General features: G+C 45.9%; 1 protein-coding gene across 2 annotated transcripts in view; it reads right to left on the bottom strand.

Moving 5' to 3' along the window:
- The window catches only part of LOC143011648 (myosin-10-like), a 44,673-nt gene that overhangs the window by 10,552 nt on the left and 18,859 nt on the right, over positions 1–15,262 (bottom strand). For both annotated transcript variants that reach the window (XM_076164594.1, XM_076164595.1), the window contains exons 4-16: positions 11,057–11,084; positions 8,962–9,064; positions 8,672–8,701; positions 6,483–6,575; positions 5,449–5,512; positions 5,026–5,124; positions 4,509–4,652; positions 4,320–4,415; positions 3,993–4,111; positions 3,586–3,738; positions 3,299–3,472; positions 3,045–3,218; positions 667–781 (exon numbers count right to left, since the gene is read on the bottom strand). In XM_076164594.1, coding sequence (XP_076020709.1) covers positions 667–781; positions 3,045–3,218; positions 3,299–3,472; positions 3,586–3,738; positions 3,993–4,111; positions 4,320–4,415; positions 4,509–4,652; positions 5,026–5,124; positions 5,449–5,512; positions 6,483–6,575; positions 8,672–8,701; positions 8,962–9,064; positions 11,057–11,084 — 1,392 coding nt within the window. The remainder of the gene's footprint in view (positions 1–666; positions 782–3,044; positions 3,219–3,298; positions 3,473–3,585; positions 3,739–3,992; positions 4,112–4,319; positions 4,416–4,508; positions 4,653–5,025; positions 5,125–5,448; positions 5,513–6,482; positions 6,576–8,671; positions 8,702–8,961; positions 9,065–11,056; positions 11,085–15,262) is intronic.

Genomic DNA, 15,262 nt, shown 5'->3' with positions numbered 1-15,262 from the left:
GGAGCCCAGAGACATTGTCATAGAAAGAGGCTCTCTGAGACGTCTGAATGTCTACAGCAAGAGACACAGACACAGAGAGACAGGGGGGTGAGAGAGAAGAGAGAGACCCAGGAGACACACACCAATATCACACACACACACACACACACACACACACACACACACACACACACACACAGGCACACACACAGGCACACACACTTTCACAAATGCAGATTAGATGTTATCTGTGTTAAAAAGTGGGCTGAAGAAGTGTTAATATCAGGTCAACCATGTCCATTATTATGATCGAAGCGCAGCTGTTTTAAAGCTAAGGTGGCCTTTAGAGCTACGGCAGCCACAGGCCTACAAGAAATGACAATAAATGTCGAAGTGAATTACAGTTTTTATGAAGAAAATACAACTTATCAATGATCCAAACAGTTCTGCCTGCTCTTAGCTCACTTACTCTTTGCCCTCTGGCTGGCTGGCAGGACTCATTCCCAAGTAAAGACTCAAAGAAACGCTGCAGTATGTGACCCAGACAGGAGGTGGGATAAACCTCACCTCATCACAGTTAGAATGAAAGATCGTTATAACCAAAGATTGAACCTAGAAAGAGTTAAGAAAAAGAATTTGCTTTGGGCTTTAAATGTCAGCGTCTGCAATCTGTGTTCATGGACTCACCGTCTTTCCAGAGCTCGGCCACAAATTTGTCAGTAGACTGGTGCAGCAGCGTGGCCACGTTGTCGTTCAGAGGATCCATGTTCTTCATCAGCCATTCATCAGCCTTGTAGTCCACCTGAGGAAACACAGGGACGCCTCGGTGTTATTTCAGCTGTCACGCTGGAACGTTTCCCAACTTAAGTCCCTGAGAAAGACAAATTCAATGTTGAGAAACGGTGTTGGCCTCCTCTGGTATAGTTTGGGGAAACGATCAGATCTCCTGCTCGACCCTCACTTATGCAGGATTTAATCACTTTCCTTTGTTTACCATGACACTACAGAGCAAACTATGAAATGGCAAAACCTCTCGTTCCTCTTGGCACTTTCATAGTTTTGATTGCGTCACCTTTTTGCTTTAATGTGAAATAAACCTGAGCTAGAAAGTTACAAAGTGTAGCTCTTTAAGGCTCTCTTCTGTTCTCCTGAGCAGCTGCATCAGGCCTGAGGCAACACCTACAGACTGTGTTATATATATCAGTGATGTAAACATGTTAGAGAAGTAAATAACTAAATTGAGAACAAATGGCAATCTGGAGCTATGGTTGTGTCTGAATGCATCATGCTCCAGTTCTTAACCCCTGATAGACCCTCTGCTGAATGACCCTATAGAGGTGAGATGACCCCTACAACAGGATCCCCATCTGTATCCACATGATGTGTGGATGTTGGCTTTTAGTTTTGTATCATCCTGAAAGATCTGATGGAGAAAATGATGGAGGAATGTTGGACCTAAGTGGAACATTACATGATAAGCAACCTGAGATACGAACTGTAAGATCTCCATATGGGTTCCATCAGAGCCCTGGAAAGGCAAACTCACAATGTTTGCACTATTTTCCTTTTCAATATCACACTGCCGACTGAGATTTATTTGACGAGGTTCAGATTTATTGCTGACTGGAGCGCTGAGCACTGGATACATTTCAATATCTGGCTGAAGTTCAGCCAGTTTGCCGTAATAGGGTTCAGGTTAGGTCGGATGTTCAGGTATGACCTCTTCCTCTCTTTCACTCATACAGATGACTGAGAGCCTGCTAATCAAACTCATCGCCCTGAGTTGATATCAGTTTCCTCGTAATGAGTGGCAGGGTTCACTCTGGAATGTGGCAGACCACCACACAAAGGTGAACGTTGAGAAGAAAAAACCCTCCATTATGTAACCAGCAGGCAGTGTAGAGTCAATATCACACCAATGTGAACCAGATGTGGGTTTCCTCCAGCAGCGGTTAGACAACTGGGCTTTTGTTTTGAGGCAATGACCTACTTGAACGTGCCCTCACGGGACTGAAGCCTGCTGCCTTAAGACACAGGCCAGAAAGTTTTGTTGCATATGGAAAAGAGAGCAAATGGATGGATATGTGGGCAGGAGTGATGATTTTCAGTAATGTGCATTGAATCTGGCCAACTGACCAAAGAGAGACATGAGCAAGACAGCAAACAAAGAAATATACTGAAGTAAACAATTCTTACTGGGCCATTAAAATGACCACTTCAATAAGAAAGTACATCGAGCGAAAAGACAAGCTGGGTAACAGAGTAACTCTATCTCTCTCTCTCTCTCTCTCTGCTGCCTGAGGAAAGTGATGAACACAGTATCCAAGTACCTATTTCTGGACCACAGCTGGACCGTCACCTTCCTGCTGCCACATCAGCAAGCACAACACCAGCTGACAGCGGAGGATAGACATTATGGAAGTGATAGAATAAGAAAACGTTCCCTTATTTGCCTCTTTACTGAAGCTGTGCCAGGAGTGAAGCTTGTGTCCAGACTCTAAGAGGCACTGGTTGGTTTGAGTTTGGTCGTAAGTGTTTGCTTCTTCCTCTTCTAGCCGCTGCGCTCTAATGGGGGGGGGGGGGGGGGGGGGGGGGGTGATGCACATGAGCTATGGGACGCAATGGAAAGTAATGCAACATCTTCTGACAGTTATTGATATTCAGTTAAAGATCAGAGTTGCAGATCCTATTTCTCTCCAATATTTTACTGGCCATTTAACTGACAAACATGCTGCTGAGTCTGAAAGCTAAAATCCCCAAAAGCTGAAGGAAATGTTGCCAAAACAAAAATACCGCCAACATCAAATAATTCATTTAATAAAGAAAACACTGTCAGGACGGGTAGAAAACAAAGCTCAATACTAACAGAAACTGGAAAAGCCTGAGAAAAGACAACAGATTCTAAATGACATTAAAAAGAAAAACAAGACCTCATATTTTTTACTCAGTCACATCGATCAAAACTGTCAAGGCCCAGAAACTGTTTTCACTCAAATCTAGCACATCATTGACCCCCGGTGCAGTCCAGCATGGCCTCCTGGTGACCCATGATACACAGTACGTACCTTCCCTGCATAGTGGATGATGCAGAAGTCAGCCTTGTCCTTGAGCTGCCGTGGTTTCTGAAACTTGCTGTGTGTGCCCTGCTCCTGGAGCACCTTGTCCACAAAGGTCTTGTCTGTGGCTTTGGGGAACCAGCACTCTTCATCCAGCAGAGCCAGAATACCAGGAGGGTTTGTCTGTAAGCACACATGTGTCACACTCACATATTCCTTCACAAACACACACTCAAGAGAAGAGAGACAGAGAAGCAACACACCGGCCTCTCGATGAGGTCGATGCAGGGCTGCAGGTCCAGGCCGAAGTCGATGAAGCTCCACTCGATGCCCTCCCTCTGGTACTCCTCTTGCTCCAGGATGAACATGGTGTGGTTGAAGAGCTGCTGCAGCTTCTCGTTGGTGTAGTTGATGCACAGCTGCTCGAAGGAGTTCAGCTGGAAAAGGAAGAATGTCAAATCAGTAAAACTAGGTAGGTTTATATAGAATGAATTTCTTTGCGATGACATTAACAGATGAACATGTGATGTGACAGAAAAACACTGAGTACCTGAAAGATCTCAAAGCCGGCTATGTCTAGGATTCCGATGAAAGAGGCCCCCTGACGTTTGGTCCTGTCCAGAGCCTTGTTGATGCGGTGGACCAGCCAGCGGAAGAGCCGCTCATACGTTGCCTTAGCAAGGGCTTCAACAGCAAAGTCCGCCTGGGGAACACAGAGCATTAATAACATGGCATGATTTAATATCAGAATGTAAACAGTGTTGTGGATTTAGCACGGTGTGATGTCAAACCATGGCCTCCAGTGAAGACAAAACATTAGCCTGATAGTCTAAACATAAACGTCTGACCCATGCACTTAAACAGAAATACATCAAAGCATAGATTTAAGGTTTAAAACACAACAAACCCTGGATAGCGGACGTAACTCAGCTCACAGGGAGGAAGAGAGGATCTCACCTGTTCTTTGGTCTGAGCCTTCTGGACGTAGTCTCGCCCTACTTTGATCCTCGGAGTGAGGATGGCTCGAGTGAACTCCATCACATTAATTCCCAGCAGGTGGCACAGTTTCTGTGCCGCTGAGCGAGCCAAGGAAAAGGGGACAATAAGACTCATCAGGTTAAATACAGCAAATGGAGTTCAGTCACAACTGAATCTGAGGCGATACGGTCCAAGTCAGAACTTCCACCTCATATTTCATTCCTTGGACTGTCACTGGCAAGAAGCTGTGTGTGTGTGTGTGTGTGTGTGTGTGTGTGTGTGTGTGTGTGTGTGTGAGGTGTGTACCTGTGTTCTCAGGCATGGAAGCTTGATCGGTGTTCCTCTCTTTCTTAAACATAATGTTTCCAAACTGCAGCACAGCAGAGACCACCTTCAACATGCCTGGCAAAGACAGAGAGTGGAGGTATGATGCTAAGAGAGGTAGAGACAGAGAGATTGTACACAGGGGCAGATATGTATGTCAGTCCTACTCACAAACAATCTCCTCGTGGTTAAAGCTCATGATGTGCATGGCGTCCAAGGTCTCCTGGAAATTGTCTTTGTCCTGCTGGCCGGGGATGGGAATGTTCCCGTTGGACAAGAAGCGGTAATCGTTAAAGCCTTCGAGAAGCAGGTCGGCTGAGGAGACGAAGAGGACAGAGATCAGGGAAATACAGTTTTTAAAAGCTCTCTTACTTTAGTTGTGTTCTAAACAAACATCCTTGATCTCATGGGTGACATTGATTCTGTTTGTCTCCACCTGTAAGCCGACTATCACCTGCGCTTGTTTTTGTTCAGGGTTGTCAGGGAAACTGATGGAGCATGGCCCAAGACAGAACCCATTACATTTTTGATTCAGAAATGTCAACTAAAACATAACAAATAAATCACTAATCAATTCAATTCATTGGGAGCAGATGCAGATTATATTTGCATCTGTACTGAGCACAGATGAATCCACCTCATGGAAGGAAACACAGCGGCTGAGTCTGAATATATCTGTTTCACTCACTTCGAAGATGCTCTCCAGCTCCTGCCAGCAGTCGGTAGAAAATGTGGAAGGTCCTCTCATCCTTGGCCTGTCTGATGGCCCTCGACTTCTCCAGAAGGTCTAAGAGCTGAGGTCAAGGACTGTACCACAACATGGAGCTCAGTCACATCTGCAGCTACTGGTTTACCATGTTTATGACACATTTATGATTTTGAGGCTAACTAAAAATAAATAAGAATAAATATAAAGAGGGCCTATACATATGTGGTTAACAAAACTGTGTGCCTCTAACAAAACATTGACACAACAGAATCTGTAAGTTTATGGTGCGGCTCCAGCCTTGGTGAGCTGTATAACCACTGCTCCCTATAGCTCAGAGCTACACTCAACACGTCTGACTCTGTCTCTTTGTGCTGCCTCAGCCAGTCCGTGGGACGAGGATACAAGTTTCGATATTGGCCCCGACAATGTAGCCTGTGACATCAAAGTTGATTCTGATGAACTTCCCCTGCAGAAAAAAAAGAATATGCTGCAGTTAAGATGTGTGCAGGTCATTCTGTTAAGGAACTGCTGGGAAAGCAATGGAACATTTCACAGATGTGTGTGTGTGTGTGTGTCTGTGTGCCTCAGTCATCAATCTGTCTCTTCTCACTTCAGACACTGTACTATTCTTAATGCCCCTCATGTGGATCATGGCAGATAGACATGGAACACAGAACAGAATGCCTATATTAGGTAAAGCCAGGTTACAGGTCAGAAGGAATCTCAGGCATGTCTGTGGTTTCCGGACAGTTTCCCTGTGTGTGTGTGTGTGTGTGTGCATGTGTGTTATTTCACTGCATCTCCTCTAAAGAAGCCAGTGATTCATGTGAATAGAACTCTTTGTGGGTTGATCTTGGCCATGTGGTTCACTTATTCACACAAACAGCAGAGCCAATGAAACGGCTGGAGAGGAGATTGTTGTGATTCCTGTAACTCCTCACTTAGCGCTCTGACATGCACATTCACATTTTGATTCTCATAATAAATCCCTTTTTTCCATCAAATGCCTTGTAAATGATATTGAAATAGACACAAACATCTAGAATCTAGACATAGCTGGGTGTCAGATTCATGTACACAGTTCAAATGTACACAGAAATGCATGTTTTGGTTGTTATGGCAAGTTAAAGAGAAATGTTTGGCCTTGGTGGAGGTTGGCCCTTTCTGAGTGGATTTCCTGCATCAATGGTGCAGCTAAGAATCCCTCCAAAGACTCAATATAAGGAAGAGCAGACAGCCGACACACTGCTCAGTATGAAGAATCACTCATATCTCATCTCTTCATACTTGGACCGCCTGTACAGTTTGAATGTAAACATGAATATTTCACCAAAAGTCGCAGTAGAGTTGAGATAAATCTACATGTGTTGTTGATTCTGTTTGTACATTTGTTCAAACACAAAGAAATGATCCTTTAAACAGCAGAGTAAACTCACAAAGCGAGACGAGTTGTCGTTTTTCACGGTCTTGGCGTTGCCGAAAGACTCCAGGATGGGGTTGGCCTGCAGGAGCTGGCGTTCCAACTCACCCTGTGGAAGAGGACAGACAGGTAAGAGGACAACGACCTGTCAGCTGCTGCCTTCATCATCATCATGTCATCACCCCGGAGTCTCACAGCAGACACAGAAGGATGTAGCCAATCAATCTGCTCACCCAGTCCTTCAGAGGGACGTATGGTGTATCGTGATCATGTGGGCGGCAGTATAAAGTGATATTATCAAGGGGACTCCACCAGTTTAAGGAGCCAAGGCAAGCAAACAGTTTGACAGAACTCCAGTCGGTGTGTTTTCAACATATGTCCTATATTAAGTGAATCGTTTGGTTTGAGGAGAGAGAACCTCCTTCCGGCCGGCGCATTCCTACGTCTGTAAAGATACACCGTATATATCCAGACAACTATACGCCATCACGGGGATGGTGGCCTCCACCCAAATCTCAAAACTGGAGTTAATGTGTGGTTGGGACATTCCCCTGGGCTGCCAAAACCTCTAACTCCCCTACGCATGCACACACACACACACACACACAAACACACACACACACACACACACACACACACACACACACACACACAGATGCTAAATGCTCTCCCTCCTGGACTCAGGCACCACAGAGATCATCTCCGGTACCAAAGCTGCCACTCAGGGGACCACAGAGACCACGCCCTGATTTGACTCCAGGGCTCTGCACCAGTCTGAGTGGGCAGGAGTGAGCAGAGTTTCATCTGGGGCCCTGAGCTGCTGCCTTCATCATCATCATCATCATCATCATCATCATCATCCTCATTCAAGATCTGGGCCAGCTGAGCCTGGATACTGACTTGGGACTTTGGACCAATCTTCTTCTTCTTCAATCTTCTTGAGGCTAAGTGTGTGTGGACCAGCTGCTGTAACAAACTGCTTTAAGGGTCTCGTGTGCTTCTACAGATCTGTGTGACAGGATGTAGAGTCCAGATGTTGATGATGGCAGCTGCACTTCAACGCATTGCCGATAAATAAGAAATCGCTCATTCCTGAAGGAAGTGCTCTAATTATTGGAGGAACACTCCGCTCATCTGTCCGAATGAAAACTAAAGCCTGCTACTACAGAACAAACATACTCCCATGTTTTCCACTAATAATATGACAGTTTGCTCCCTTTCTTTGATGACTTCACCTCTTCTGTCCAACAGTACATGTTCCCCCCTTCAAACTCCTCTCCTCCTCTATATCATCCCTCCATCTCCCGGTGTGCATTCCTTTGGCCTCTGAACAGCAGCACGGTCAGTGTGTATGGTGTGTTATGGCAAGGGAGCGCAGACGCACACTACATAACTACATAACACTACTGATAACTAGTAGATTTACGGGAGACTGAGAATGGCTGCAAGCAGAAGAACGAGCGAGGAAATGTTTTTATAGACAAAGGATGGAGAGGAGAAGAGTTTAACCACATTACTGAGGCTCATCTATGTTAACACACACAGGTGAGACTCCAGGTGAGGCTGCAGCGTCCAAACATCAGGCCAAGCTGACAAGAAAGGACCGATAGAAAACACATGCAAGGGAAGAAAAACATGCATGAACGAATGAAATGTTTGATGTTTTGATATCTATCATCTACCCCAGCAAGATGGCCGGCGTGAGATCAATTACAGCATCATTTGAGAGCGATGTCACCTCTAATGATGATGCAACACATCTTCATCACACTGGGATATAACAGTGAATTTAACAGAAGATGTTTGGTGTGGCTGTGGTCCTCCCAGCATCAGTTAAAGCTCTGATGATGTGAGTGTGTTTAATAACAGATGTGAGCTATGGCTGGTGTGTGTGTGTGTGTGTGTGTGTGTGTGTGTGTGTGTGTGTGTGTGTGTGTGTGTGTACGTGTACGTGTACGTGTGCATGTGCGTGTGTCCGACTAAACAAATCTGCGCACTTGTAATAAATCAGTCCCTTCTGTTTTGGGAGGCAGATTCACGGGACTTTAAATAGAGACAGAGACAAACAAACGCCTCATAAAGACGGCCGGGATTTAGTCTGCCGGCGTCATTAGGGCAGCTGGAGAGACGGGCATGCGACATACACACACACACACACACACACACACATTACATCAACACACATTTGTGGAGAGATACACTTGCCTGTAGCTTGAATGCTTTGGGAGATTCGGGCTGTTTGTTATGGATAAACAGATGGAAGTGTTAACACCTGCAAGCGCTTATGTCAGACACAAGCCATATTGGGTTACACCACAGAACTGCACTGAGGGACCAGAGAGGAGCAGGGAGCATTAATGCTACATGGCTACGTTACAGCTGAATAAATTAGATTTAAGATTAATACAATGATGAAGATGTGGCTGAGCTACTACAAAGAGAGGAGAGGAGAAAGGAGGAGAGGAGACTAGAGGAGTAGGCAGTGGGGCTCTTACAGGAATGTTGTGGTCTTTGCGTCCTTTGTGTGATGAAGCAACGTGGGCCAGGTACTGGATGACCTTTTTGGTGTTCTCGGTCTTGCCAGCGCCTGATTCACCCCTGGAAAACAAAAAGGGGAGAGACGGCGGTGACGAGGGGCCGAACTCACAGACAGAAAGGAGAGTGAGTGAGAAATGAGAGTGAAAACAAAAGCCAAAGCCAAACGCCCGGGCTGAAAGTCCCCAACTTTCTACTTTGCTTTCCATCCCTTTGTTAGCGGCCATGAATGTCTAAGCTTTAGAATGTCGTGCTTAGCCACATAACAGGAAATAATCTGTATTAAGTCGCCCACAATTTAGCAAGGTACAGACTAGAGACCACAAAGCCCAAACCAAAATAACTCTTACTCATCATTGTGGTAAGAGAGTGTTTGGCTGGACCACAAAGACAACAGAGAGAGAGGGGAGAGGGGGAGAGGGGGAGAGAGAGAGAGAGAGAGAGAGAGAGAGAGAGAGAGAGAGAGAGAGGGAGATAGAGATAGAGATAGAGATAGAGATAGAGAGAGAGAGAGAGAGAGAGAAAGAGAGATGGATGCAGTCTATCCTTGTTTGTTTTCAAAATCCATCCGTCCGTCTGTCGGTCTTATTTGCTGGAGAGTCGTGCAGTCTGATGGGCCGGTCTCCAGATTTTCCAGGCTCTGTTTTTGGGCCGTCTCTAATGATAGCCGTGTTCAGGCAGGGCCGCAGCTCCTTCACCTCAGTCCCAGAGCCCAGAAACCCCCGGAGCCAGAAACACACTGCTGCTGGACCACATACCAGTGGCTTTAGTCTAGCTGGCTATTAGCTCTGCTGCATGTAGAACATTGCTGCTTTAGCATCCGATGGGCGAGTCCTGCAGTGCAGCAAAGAGGCAATATAGGTCACGTCAGCTCCGCTCGCCCCAGCCCCGGCCTGATGTCTTCATAGTTTCATAGGGGTGAGGGAATCTCACTATGAAACAGTCACAAAGACATAAAGAGCTCACTGAGGTTCTCACATGGTGTTCTCTTTCCTTTTGGACAAGGTGTGAACATGTGAAGTCAAAGGGTCGAGACCCCAAACCTGAACTGTCTGCTTGACCACTCATCACAGTATTCTCTACTCTGGAGTGAGAGATTCTACTGGCTGTTGCTTGTCAATCAATCACCAGAGGATTGACAGCATGTGACGCTTTGTCATTTTAAACAAGCTGATACGTTTGAACGCGAGAGAGCGATGTGAGTATGAACCTGCAGAAAAGCCACATCACCACCCAGGTCCTAGAGCAGGTCATAGAGCAGTTCATAGAGCAGGTCATAGAGCAGGTCATAGAGCAGGTCATAGCCTCAGCTACACATTGGTTCAGGAAAAGGCAAAAGTATCAACTAATGCTCTAAATTGAGGCGATGAAAAAGTGAAACAGAAAACAGATCTGCCCCAAAATCTAATCAACTCTGCCTGGACAAAACTCCTGCCTGTGTCCAAAATTCCTTTTTGAGAAGTAGCTCCCTTTCACAAACAGACGGAGTATAGTTTTCAGAATTTAGACCAGATTATGCAAGAGTCTCAGTCGTTTTAATGACAATGTGCTCCCTCGCCACACTGAACCAGCATGGCACTTAATTACTCTGCACTGTGGACGATGAAGGCTGGGCACCAAACCGCACACATAACTCCCTCAGGACTGAGTCAAGCTGCTGTAGAGACCAGTCAAGTCAACTCCAGCGGCATGATGGGAGCTGGCAAACGGCCCTGGAGAAGAGAGGGAGGAACTGGATACCTCAGAGAAGAAGTGTGGAGATGCTTAATCCTTATGAAGCGCTTTAACAACTCTATATATCCCCCATAACTGCAGGTAACCACTTGTTTTAGCTCTGCTTTGTGTGAGGACATGAGGAAACGTCAGGAACACAAAGTGGGACCCTGCCTGTGTTTAATAGAGACGTCGAGGTGGAACCATATAGTTTTCATCTGAGGACAGTTTCATTTTCCAGCCCATTAACTTCTTCATCAGCAGAAGGACCGTCCGTCCAAAGAGAGAGGTGACCTTAAAGGAGAGGAGAGGAGAGGAGAGGAATACAGTTTAAGTACTTACGTGCAAAGGATTGATTGGTCCTCTCGATCTGTGGAGGAATAAAAGGAAAACACTGTCAGCATCTTTCTACATTTCTGTGTTTTTTAAATTGTAATGGGAAATGTGTAAAAATTCCATCGAGCTCAGAACTCCAGAACTACAAAGACCAGAACCCAGCGGGAGCCGACCTGTTTATAATTGTACAGAAACTCCAGACCATTCCTCACTTTGTCACAATCAGAGTGTGTTCTATTTCTATATCACCAGAGACTCTCACACTCAGAGAGGACAACACGCTGGGATTTACATGGTCAGGTATAAGATTACACACACAATCAGAACCACACATGGAAGGAATGAGCCTCTGAAATATATGCGTGTGTGTGTGTGTGTGTGTGTGTGTGTGTGTGTGTGTGTGTGTGTGTGTGTGTGTGTGTGTGTGCGCGCGTGCTTGTTTCTTTCCTTCAGTTAAGAATGGAAAAACAAGTCAAAGAAGATTCCAGAGAGCAGCATTGTGTTCAGTTACACACAGTGTGTATACACGCACAAACACACTTCTATTAGACTCTAATTTATCAGCTTTGACTTCAGAATTCATTTTGAATCAGATAGTGACCCCAGGAATCAGAATCTAACTGAGAGTAAGTCAAATGTGTGATGTAAATAAAAAATACTGCTGAAGACTTCAAGCTCCTGGCCTCCAACAACCACAAATGGAGTTATTCTATAAAAGACGACAGTAAACTCAACAAACACTGATCTCTCAACATTCCTGCTTTCATCACATCCATCGTAACACTATCACTCATCCTTAAGCTTCTCTTCACTCACTATCTTCATCCAACTACAGCTGCCGAGACACAAACTGCTCACTAAAGTCACTTTTTCCATCATGTGCGTCTGGAAAAAGCAGCCGTCTGATCTGGAGCTTGTGTGATGTAGTTGTTTACCGTGACTGAAACCCACCGGCGTGACTTAATAATACACGACGGCTCACTTATGTACTATTTGAAGAATGAGGCATGACATCACCTTGCTGTTTTGTGGAGGGGTGACATGTCTGACTCCCACAGACGGCCGGGGGCTGAGAACATCTAAGGTGAGCGGAGGAGGTGTCGTCCCGGTGACACACTCTGTCACCACTCACTCTGGTGTGTGTGTGTGTGTGGGAACAGATTCTGCTCTCAGACTTAAGGTAGAAACTTCCTAGAAAACACACATTAAGCCGACTGACACCGTCTAACACCAGGTTTCATCACCCCCTTGTGGAATGAAAGCCTAGGAGACAACAGGTCAGGTTTGTTATCGTCTCTCTCTGTGCCGTCTTCAATGGCCGCGTACATTCCTGTGGCAGGAAGTAAGGAGATGTTTCATTTCCTGAGCAAGACGGTGTTTAGGAACACCTCAACATTCCTTAACTCAATAACAGTGAAAGGGAATGGGGCCACCGCATGCATGCGCGCTCACAAACACCACCATTGTAACCTTGTACCCCGACTTCTCCCTCTCTCCGTCTCACATGTGTTCTGCATCATCCTCAACACTATATGCTGCATGAGCGAGGGAACCGGACCAGAAACTATTGTTAGATGTTCCACTGTGGCTGTCGGAGGCTTGGCCGAGGATTTCGAGAGTTTCCAGTTCAAGTATGGATCGAATAATATCATCCAAAACATCATTACAGTACAGCCAGATCAACTGCAGCTTAATGAAGCATTAAGGTGTCTACAGTCTCTCTCCTAGCCTTCACGCTGTGTGGACCAGTTGAACTGTGGGTGTTTCCATTTGCAGGATGACAGATTTGTCCCTTGTAACCCGTGAACTCACACCTTGTTCACGTGGGTCGGTTTTCACAGGGAGCTCAGGGCTTCAGACAGCCTTTAAGGTGTCATCTTTCACTGGAGAAATGACCTTTTGTTCTAGCGCTACAGTGTGAACTACCCTTGGACGTCAAGGCTTAGTGACAGATGTATGAGTCTGTGTGTGTGTGTGTGTGTGTGTGTGTGTGTGTGTGTGTGTGTGTGTGGAGCAGACTACTTTCTCTCTGAAACATTAAAGAGTTAATCTTAGGGTAGGAATGAGGAATGAGGAATGAGCCGCTCACACTGACCCTATCACCTCTGCAGCCAACCGAACGTGGGTCAAAGTTTGATTAGTCTTCCTCTGTCTTTGCACCAAAATGAGCGTTACGGCCTTCCAAAGCCATGTCTCGCTCTATGTGGTCTCTCTGTGTGTGTGTGTGTGTGTGTGTGTGTGTGTGTCTGTTGTGACTGCGTTTATGTGAACATGATGCTTATCAGATCTGTCTAATGTTGATTCTCATAAGACCTTGTACCTCTAAACCCTCTGAGGCAAGGCAACTTTATTTATAAAGCACATTTCATACACGAGGGAGATTCGATCTGTGTGACCTGACGTGTTTAGGAAAGCCACACACACACACACTCGGGTGGAGGTTATGACTAAACACAGAATGCCATGTTTTAAGCCTCCATGTCGGGCCTTCCCTCATGAAGTTACAGCCACATGACCGACCATCAGAGGGTTCAAGCAACAAACTGGACTCTGCTACATTCTGACACATAATGACATACAGTGCACAAAGGCTGCATTCCATTCATAGTCCTGGTATAGTGCTTGCTGGCTTACTGGCACAACTAAATGGCACAGAGCCATCATTGCTGAATGACTCAGATGCTGGACATGAGGCTGAGACCTGAGGCTGTAAGGATAAATAAATGTGTGTGAGATAAGGTGACCTCAGCTGCAGCTCGGTGGTTTGGTCACCGACCTGAAATGGCAGAGTTGTTTTTTTCTGCCCTATGTCCTTGTAAGGTGAGGAGAGATGTGGTCATCGGTGATTTGTGGTTGACGGGAACGGAATAGCACAGGAGTGTCACAATGGTCGTACAAGTAAACACAAGGGTCAGACACACACACACACACACACACACACACACACACACACACTTACACCTCCATTGCTTTAGGCTCCCTTCAATCTATGGGCTTCACACATCAATCTGGCCTCCTTATTAGCGATGCCGTCTTCATACCGTCTCATTCTAACCTCTTCCTCAGGTCTCATCCTCCATATCAGAGCCACTGAGCCCTTTGAGTCCTTTATGATTTCATTCTTCATCTCAGACACAATGTTATTGACTCCATCTGCCAGAACTGGAAGCACTTTCAGTCAGAGTAAGAAGCCAGAATGTCCCTGTAGCCCAAACAAAAGCCAATCTTTATTCACATGATTTGCCTCCAAAAACCAGATAAATGGTTGAGGACCGGCTTGGCTTCTTGTCATCTTAAAGAACGCTAAAAACGCACATTTCCCTTTGTTTGAAACATTTTTTCAGGTCATCCGGCCGCATTGTTTCACAGAGAATCTGTTTTGTACCAATCTCTTAAAGCTGTCTAATGTAATGTGACCTGTGCTGGTTGAGTGGGAGAGAGCGGGCACATCCATCCATCTGCTCCACGCTGCTACCTCCGCCCTCTTGGCTGCTACTGCTTCCTTTATCACCACAGCAACTAAGTGCCCGGGCTTATTTACCCAGGATGCCATGCTGGCTGAGCGTAGGTAGACCAGTCAAAGTGACCGCGTACTTCCCTCAATACTGCCTCACTAAATCTTCCTCTTCTCGCTGTTTCCCTTTCTGTGTAGAACCTGAACATTATATTGGCACAATGTCTCACAATAGGGATGGAAAAACTGTCAAAGCAGTGCCAAAGAAAGATAACAAAAGCTGGAAACAGAAGAAAAGAAAAGGGTGAAACTTATATATTATGCACATTGGAATCTGTTGGGTTTGGTTCTGAGACAGTTCACTGAAAGGTCAAATACATCTGTACGGACCGGTCCAGAACAAGGTCTACCTGTCTAACGAGCATATAATGGCCACACACACACACACGCACACGCACACACAACCCTCACTCCAGGCTCCTGTGGTGGGAAACCAAACTGTCCTGCACACCAGAGGTTCCTTTGCCACTAATAATTTATCCTCTGTGAGGATTAAACAAACCCTCATTCTTCACATTCCATTGCCCCCCGCCTCCCCTTCCATCTCCACAAAAGCCCCAATCATTACCATAACCCCCTATTATTGACCTCATTTAACCCTGTACAGCCCCCAGTCCCCTCTCCGAAGGCTCACACACACACACACACGCTCTGTCGTCCCATTTCCACACCTTGGCTCCATGTACGGGCAGTTAGAA

This window comes from Genypterus blacodes, unplaced genomic scaffold (genome assembly GCF_046128005.1).
Source record: "Genypterus blacodes isolate CSIRO-AG114 ecotype Tasmania unplaced genomic scaffold, CSIRO-AGI_Gbla_v1 ptg000137l_1, whole genome shotgun sequence".
NCBI lineage: Eukaryota > Metazoa > Chordata > Actinopteri > Ophidiiformes > Ophidiidae > Genypterus > Genypterus blacodes.
Note: the sequence above shows the minus strand (reverse complement) of the source record. Positions and strands in the feature narration are given on the sequence as shown.